At 35.9% G+C, this 8,907-nt stretch overlaps 1 protein-coding gene across 1 annotated transcript; it reads left to right on the forward strand.

Moving 5' to 3' along the window:
* The first annotated feature begins 1,495 nt into the window (after positions 1 to 1,495).
* LOC109051585 (DNA mismatch repair protein Mlh1-like) lies at positions 1,496 to 8,478 on the forward strand. Its single transcript, XM_042769400.1, is given in 21 exon segments — positions 1,496 to 1,603; positions 1,701 to 1,827; positions 2,653 to 2,743; positions 2,830 to 2,928; positions 3,004 to 3,077; positions 3,205 to 3,277; positions 3,979 to 4,070; positions 4,168 to 4,210; positions 4,500 to 4,588; positions 4,663 to 4,775; positions 4,910 to 5,003; positions 5,589 to 5,742; positions 5,821 to 6,110; positions 6,112 to 6,141; positions 6,347 to 6,471; positions 6,872 to 6,980; positions 7,086 to 7,149; positions 7,308 to 7,472; positions 7,632 to 7,724; positions 7,828 to 7,938; positions 8,128 to 8,478. Coding segments are annotated over 20 exon segments (2,172 nt in total). The 5' UTR covers positions 1,496 to 1,603; positions 1,701 to 1,717; the 3' UTR covers positions 8,281 to 8,478.
* Positions 8,479 to 8,907: the final 429 nt, after the last annotated feature.

Consider the following 8,907-nt stretch of genomic DNA (forward strand, 5'->3'; position numbering starts at 1 on the left):
CAGTTATTCAGCAGAAGTCAATACAACAGTGAACTTGCTGCAACAGTCAACAGGTTTCACGTCAGTATTCAGCATGTCATCAAAAGATAAAGTGAAGTCATATACAGTCAAAACCTGTTCATTTAAAAAGATTCATGACTATATGTATAGAAATAAATTGTTTTGAGTTTTTTTTTTCATTACAAACACAATCTCCTTAAATAGCCTACTGACACACAAACATTTTTCTATATAATATAGAAAATCAAGTCCTCATTATCATAACTTTCCATTCACTCGATTTTATACTTTTCAATTAGTAATCAATATTTTTTATTGTATGAAGTATTTCCGATGTATCATTTTCGCTTATATTAGGAAAAAAAAAATTATTGACTAAAATAAACGTTACCAAGTTTAATTTATGCAAAAAATAAAAACAGGGTAAAGGACTAGACTACAAAAAACAACACAAAAGAGGAAAGAGATTATCTATCAATGTCATATTTAACAACAACATTGTATAAATTCAGTATTGTTTACATTCAGTCATTGATGCCCTCCTAAAGGGCCATGGCGGGCCCAAAAAAAATATCTTTTAGATTGTTTACATTTAATTAAAAAAATTAATAATAAAATGGATTGGCCAGACCATTTAATTTGGTCAAAATAAGAATGTTACTCTTGTCAAAATAATAAACTAAAAGAACAAATCAAGCAATGGGTCCACAGACTGACCAATATTAACAATTATACTGTAATGAAAGAAGTTCAGTTGGTTTTAATTTTTGTTTTTCATTTGGATTGAAAACCTACTAATGCAGTTGATTTCAAAATCACGAGCGGGCCTGATGATGACGCCAAGAGATCCTAAAAATGGATTGTCTTAAAAAGTTACGTTTGATAATGATTGGTCAAAACTGCTAAAGGGGAAAAAAAAAAAAAAAAAAAAAATCAAAAACCTTCTTTTTCTGTTTTTCGGCCGGTTTTGGACAGATGCAAATGATGTTGCGGATATTTTAGTATCCATTTCTGTTACTGTCTTTAGCTCCTTTCACTTTCACAGTAAATTGCCGTAAAATTACCGGAACAACTTTGTAAATACAAAAATGCACGGTTCATAATTCATAAACAACGTTATATGCGCTCAGTGTTTTTGTAGATGTTCTCATTTTTGTGAGCGCGCTGTGAACTCGTACGTACTCATAATCTCGTTTTACATTCACACAGAGCAAATTACCGGTAATTTTACAACTTCTCATACCGGTAAACTGCTAGAAAGACTTAACATGTATTTTTTAAAAGGTCCTGTTTACACATGATCTCTTAACCGTAATTAATTTACCAGTAAAGACTGTATGTGTGAAATGAAAGACAAATTAAAAACACACCTTCATAAACATATAAGTTATGCACATTAGAACGTGGACTGGTTAAAACAGTTTAGTAGTATCAGTTCAATCTTCAGGTTTATCTTGACCCCGCTCTGAGACACAACTAGGGTCTACCACGGCGCTTCAGGAGTGACGTTTAGGATTGACGGTTCTTCCACCAGCCAATCACAGCACTCGGAAGGCGGGCGCTCGCCATTCGCGCCAGAAGTTCCGCGGTTCGCACGTGAGACGTAAACAAACATTCACGTGCGTTTGACCGTGCTAATATTTGATGTAGTAAATAAGTGCCAGTTAGTGTGAATGTATTTGTGTTTATTTATCATTTAGTGAATGAGTGAGAGCTAATGATGGCGGGAGTCATCCGCAGACTCGACGAGACTGTAGTGAACCGCATCGCGGCCGGAGAGATTATCCAGCGGCCTGCCAACGCTATCAAAGAGATGATGGAGAACTGGTGACGAATCATTTATTCAGCACTAATAACTTCTGTCTGATGAGATTTTATTAATAAATGCCTAATAACTGGTGTCGTAGAGGTTCGGCATTAATAAACAAACAAGTACTGACTAAAAACTAATATAGTAACGAATGAAGCTCATTGATTAATAACGATTGGTGTGATGTCACTTTAATGTACATTATTATCTGGCACGACTTTACACATCACTAATAAACACGTATGTTTAATGTAAAAGCTCTTTCTTTAGCTTCAGTGTTTGCATTGCTAACTTGAACTAAAACTTAAAATAGTTTTGTTAAATGAAATACAGCAGAAATGAGAAATATCTTATATTGGCAACTACTTGGAGCAACAACTTGAAGTACTACAAGTACAAAAATTAATTAAAGCTAAATATAAATAAATATAAAAATACATTTCAAAAGCATGTAACACAATTACTAAATTAATTAAATGAATTACTAAATGAATGAAAACTAATTGAAAATAAAAGCTAATTATTTTTCTGCTAAATAAATTCTACTGTAGTATATAAATAGTACTAAAATATTAAAACGATACTAAAACAACACAAACTTAATCATGACAATAATACTAAAATGTACAGTAGCAGCTTTGAGAAATTTTATTTTTTACTTTTTTGTGATATGTTAAAAAATGTCTATATTAATCAAAACTTTTGCACCAGCTGTTCATTGTTAAAGCAGATTTGTTCATATGAATAAGGAACACAAATGGCTCTTGTTATGTGAAGTGAGCCTATGTCAAAAACTGCATGTGACACAATATGAGACACTAATATTTGTTTTAAATCCTCAGTTTGGACGCAAAGGCCACAAATATCCAGATTACAGTGAAAGAAGGCGGACTGAAGCTCATCCTCATTCAGGACAACGGCTCTGGAATCAGGGTAAATCTCTTATTTTTACCCTGCACACATTGATAGACATTGTTAAATAACTTATTTGGAGCATGTTGTGCTTTTATTTTTTGCAGAAAGATGACATGGGGATAGTCTGTGAGCGTTTTACGACCAGCAAGCTTCAGTCTTTTGAGGACTTGTCATCAATCGCAACATATGGATTCAGAGGAGAGGTATGAATCACTTCAGCTGATCGCAGTGTGTTTCCTGATCAACTGAGCTAAATCAACTCTCTTCTTCTTTTAAAGGCTCTCGCCAGTATAAGTCATGTAGCTCATGTCACCATCACCACAAAAACAGCCGATGCAAAATGTGCCTACAGGTAATTCTCTCATTTTATATATTGTTATACAATTATATAATTTTGTATGCATTTAACCAGATATGCAGAATTATTTAATTAATTAAACATTATTTTCCTTTATAAAGTGGTCTGGTTTTGTTTACAGGGCCAGTTACTGTGATGGGAAGCTGAAAGCTCCACCCAAACCCTGCGCTGGAAACCAGGGGACGTTGATTTCTGTAGGTTTTACTGATATTTAAGGGATACTCCACCCCAAAATGAAAATTTTGTCATTAATCACTTACCCCCATGTCGTTCCAAACCTGTAAAAGCTTCATTCGTCTTCAGAACACAATTTAAGATATTTTGTATGAAAAACGGGAGGCTTGTGACTGTCCCATAGACTGCCAAGTAACTTACACTGTCAAGGTCCAGGAAAGTATGGAAAGCATCGTCAGAATACTCCATCTGCCATCAGTGATTCAACCGTAACGTTATGAAGCGACGAGAATACTTTTTGTACATGAAGAAAACAAAAATAACGACTTTATTCAACTGATTTGGAGAGACACAGAGGAGAGGAATTGTTGAATAAAGTCATTATTTTTGTTTTCTTCGTGTACAGTATTCTCGTCGCTTCATAACGTTACGGTTGAATCACTGATGGCAAATGGACTATTCTGACGATGCTTTTCATACTTTCCTGGACCTTGACAGTGTAAGTTACTTGGCAGTCTATGGGACAGTCACAAGCCTCCCGGTTTTCATCCAAAATATCTTAAATAGTGTTCCAAAGACGAACAAAGCTTTTATGGGTTTGGAATGACACAAGGCAAAATTACAAACCACAAAATTTTCATTATGCGGTGGAGTAACCCTTTAAGTATTTTTTTTTCTCGCTTTTTCCCACAATTCCACAATTAATGCATTTTTATTCCAGGTAGAGGATCTGTTCTATAATGTGTCTACCCGACGGAAAGCCCTGAAGAGCCCCAGTGAGGAATATTCTAGAATCATTGAGGTTGTGAGCAGGTGTGTTCATGAGAACCAGAAGGTTTTTGTTCTGCCTTAAGATCTTGAATGATTATCCATGTCAATATTCATTTATTAAGCATTTCTTGTCATGCAGATACGCCATTCACAACTCTGGGAAAAGCTTTTCTGTCAAGAAGGTGAAATGCTCGTTTCATAGTAGTGTTGTTATCATTAACTAAAGCTAAAAACATTTTAGCTCATTTAAATAAACAGAAACTGAACTAAAATGAATTATAAACAAACTTAAACTTTTTTATTTCAGTTAGAAGTCAATGACAAAATTTCAACTCAAATTAGAAGGAAAACATTAAATATATTTTGAAAAAAATCTATAATACTATATTAATGATATTAAAGTAAGACAATTAAAGAGTAAAGTGTTTAAATTTGTGTACTATACTAACTTTTTTCTCTCCTTTATTTTAGCAAGGTGAGATGGTTGCAGATGTGAAGACCCTTCAGAACGCCTCTGTGCTGGACAACATTCGTGTGGTGTTTGGTGTAGCTGTTAGCAGGTACTTTTTAACCTTATTTTAACTAAAGGATCCATTGATCGGATGTAAAGCAAACATTCATATGTGTGTTTCAGGGAGCTGATTGAAGTCGAGTGTGAGGATCAGAAACTCGCTTTTAAAATGAAGGGCTACATCTCCAATGCCAACTATTCTGTCAAGAAATGCATCCTTATCCTTTTTATCAACCGTATGAGTTTGTTTCTATCTCAGTTTTTAAAAACAATGGATAAATCCTTGTTGTCTTTATGACGAATGATCACTGTTCTGATCGATATCATTTAAATACAAGACTTTCATAATTCTGATTCTGTCGTCTTCTAGATCGCTTGGTGGAATCTAGTGCCTTGAAGAAAGCAATCGAAACTGTCTACACTGCTTATCTACCCAAAAACACTCATCCTTATCTTTATCTTAGGTAAGTCACTTTATGGAAGTATACACTTTATGGAAGTCAGTATGATTAAAAAAAAAAAAAAAAAAAAGGACTTTTTTTTTTTTTTTTTTATTCTGCAAGGATGCATTAAATTGATCAAAAGTGACAGTTAAGACAGGCTTCTGTTTCAAATAAATGCTAAACTTTATATTCATCGAAGAATCCTGAAACAAATGTATCAGGGGTTCCACAAAAATATTAAAGTTTTCAACATTAATAATAAGAAATGTTTCTTGAACAGCAAATCTGCATATTAGAATGATTTCTGAAGGATCATGTGACACTGAAGACTGGAGTAATGATGCTGAAAATTCAGCTTTGCCAACACAGGAATAAATTACATTTTAAAATTATTACAATAGAAAATTCTTATTTTAATTTGTAATAAAGTTTCACGGTATTACTGTTTTTACTGTATTTTTGATCAAATAAATGAGCCTTGGTGAGTACAAGAGACTTCTTTCGAAAACATTAAAGTGTAAACTAGTGTAAGTCTTCTTTCTACATTCATGTAAAACAAATCTGAGAATGTTTTACTAATACTGTACAGTTGCTTTCATTCTGAAGTTTAGAGATTGCTCCTCAAAACATTGACGTGAACGTTCACCCCACCAAACACGAGGTGCACTTCCTGCATGAGGACAGCATCATCGAGAGCGTTCAGAAACACATCGAGAGTAAACTGCTCGGCTCGAACTCCTCACGCACATACTTCACACAGGTGAACCTTCAGTTACAGGAGTAAATATTTCACATCGTCTAATCCGACCAACTCTTGACTAATCTGCATGATCCGCAGACTCTGCTTCCAGGACTTTCGGCATCCACCATCGAGACGAAAGCCTCTAGTTCCTCAGTGGATTCCCAGGAGCGCGTATACGCCCATCAGATGGTCCGCACTGACAGCAAAGTCCAGAAGCTGGATGCATTTCTCCAGCCATCAGCCTCATCGTCTGCTGCTCAGAGCAGGTCAGATAAAGCCTCCAGCTCTTCCACTGCTGCTCAGGGTTCAGCCGAGCCAGACGACTCGGAGCTGCTGAATGCTCTTGATGTTCTGGAGCCGTGTGATGCCGAGGATCAACAGACAGAGTCAGCCTCCTCCTGATGAAGCACCACCAAGGTGAAATGCAGAAAACAGGCTGTTGATGACTTTTGTGAGACTTCAGTTATACTAAAGATTGCTATTTTTATGAAGACACTGTTTGAGAAAAAGCCCCAGTCATTAACCTCTCTACTTCCTTTGCTTTTTTTCCCACTATGTACTCTTTCCAAGCTGAAGATCAACCGTTTTTTTTTTTTTTTTTTTTTTTTTATGTGTCTTTCAGGAAAAAGCCTCATGTTGAGGAGGAGAAGGAGGATTTGACAGCCGCCTCTCTACCCAGGAGACGCGTCATTAAACTGACCAGCATAAAGGAGATCCGGCAAGATATTGAACAGCAAACTCACAAAGGTTAAACAATATCCACTTCATGAAATAGAACAGACTGAAATTTTAGCTTTTATCCATATATTTATTTATCAATGTCACATGATCCTTCAGAAATCATTCTAATGTGATGATTTGCTGCACAAGAAACATTTCTCATTGTCAGTTTTGAAAACAGTTGTGCTGCTTCATATTTTTATGAAAGCTCCAGTAAATTATTTTTTTTCAGGATACTTTGATGAACAACAGAATTTATTCAGAATAGCAATTTTATAAAATTATAAATGTCTTTACTGTCACTTTTGATCACTTTATTGCATACTTGCTGAATAAAAATACTTATTTCTTACTGGTAGAGTAAACATTAATGTAATGAATTTAGTGTTGACCTGCTTGTTGTCTCAGAGTGCTGTGTCCTTCACAGGTTTACAGGATCTGCTCCAGAATCACTCATTTGTAGGTTCAGTCAATCCTCAATGGACTCTAGTGCAGCACCAGACCAAACTCTACCTGCTCAATACAACCAAACTCAGGTTAGAACCACGTGCTTTTCTGAAACTGATTCTATTTAAGTATTTTCTACTGATTTTTAAAATATGTGCGTCAACAAACCTACCTCTCTCTCCTGTTTTCTACAGTCAGGAGCTGTTTTATCAAATTTTGATCTACGATTTTGGTAATTTCGGGGTCCTACGATTGTCGGTGTGTTGTTGCATTTATTTAATTTTTTGTAATACATGAATTTTTTTTTATTATTATTATTAATGTAACAATGTATTTTTTTATTAAAAACAATCTGTTAACAATATTATACATCACATACATTCAACAAATTAAAAACTAAAGTTGTGTTTCTTTAGAATCCAGCTCCGCTCTATGATTTGGCCATGTTGGCTCTGGATTCAGAGGAGAGTGGATGGACGGAGGAGGATGGTCCAAAAGAAGGACTGGCTCAATATATCGTGGATTTCCTGAAGCAGAAAGCAGAAATGCTGGAAGAGTACTTTTCTCTGGAAATAGATGGAGTAAGTGACATACTAAACTTGCATTAGTATAACTGATTCACAGTTTTACCTAAGGTTGTTGCTAGATATGAAGGCCTAAAACCACCTTAATCATGGTAAAAAAAAAAAATTCACTCAAGTGGATTATTGCTTTTTTAAAACTGATGCATTTCTTTACAGGAGGGGAACCTGACTGGTCTGCCAATGCTGCTTGATAATTACTCTCCTGCCATGGAGGGACTTCCCATGTTCATTCTGCGTTTAGCTACTGAGGTCAGCATTTTATTGAATTGCAATTTATTGGGTTTTGTATATAATGGGCATTGGTTAAAAAAATCAAATCCAGATGCAACTAAAAGACTGATGGATACTGCAGGTGAACTGGGATCGAGAGAAGGAGTGCTTTCATGACTTCAGCATAGAATGCAGTCACTTCTATTCCATAAGGAAACAATACATACTGGAGCCGGATGCAGAAGAGCCACAGGTAGTTCAAAAGTTAAACACAAAAATCTGAAATAATTTTGGGCTGTGTGTGTGTGTATATATATATAGCACAAAGTGCAAAAGAAATATAATATGCTATTCTGAACATAATGCATTCAGATTTTTTTTAGCTTTATGTCAGCGATCTTTGATTTTTATGTTAGAGATTAACTGTGCTACTTATTTGTAGGATGCAGACATGAGCTGGCAGTGGAAGGTGGAGCATGTGCTTTTCAAAGCGCTTCGCTCTCTCTTCAGTCCTCCAAAACACTTCAGTGAAGACGGCAGCGTTCTGCAGATCGCCAGCCTGCCTGAACTCTACAAAGTCTTTGAAAGATGCTGAATTTTAGTACTCTGTTGTTCTGTGTAATGGTTTCAGCACTGTACTATCAAAGATGGCTGTGTTTTGTTGGTCAGCTGACTAACTCAAAATGACTGACAGCCTGTCACATTAGTTTAGATGACTAGCTAACATTAAACCAAGAATGTATAGATGTCCATATGGCAAATGAATAAAAAAAGACTATTTTGAAATACTAAACACAACAGTTTTCATTAGTGTCAACTGATGGAACTATCTTTAATACCGTAAGGCACTTCACATTTATGCATTTTGCAGATGCTTTTATCCACAGCTAATCAGATAAATCCAAAAGTGTGATTTAAAAAGTGAAAGTGACGTGACATACAGCCAAGTATGGTGACCCATACTCAGAATTTGTGCTCTGCATTAAACCCATCCAAAGTGCAGACACACCGTGAACACACACATATGGAGCATTGGGCAGCCATTCATGCTGCGGCTCCCGGGGAGCAGTTGGGGGTTCGGTGGTTTGCTCAAGGGCACCTCAGTCGTGGTATTGCCGGCCCGATACTCAAACCCACAACCTTAGGGTTAGGAGTCAAACTCTCTAACCACCAGGGCACAACTTCCCCCTACAAGATGCCAAATAAAACACATCAACAAGAA

The sequence above is a fragment of the Cyprinus carpio genome, chromosome A13 (genome assembly GCF_018340385.1).
Source record: "Cyprinus carpio isolate SPL01 chromosome A13, ASM1834038v1, whole genome shotgun sequence".
NCBI classification, from domain to species: domain Eukaryota; kingdom Metazoa; phylum Chordata; class Actinopteri; order Cypriniformes; family Cyprinidae; genus Cyprinus; species Cyprinus carpio.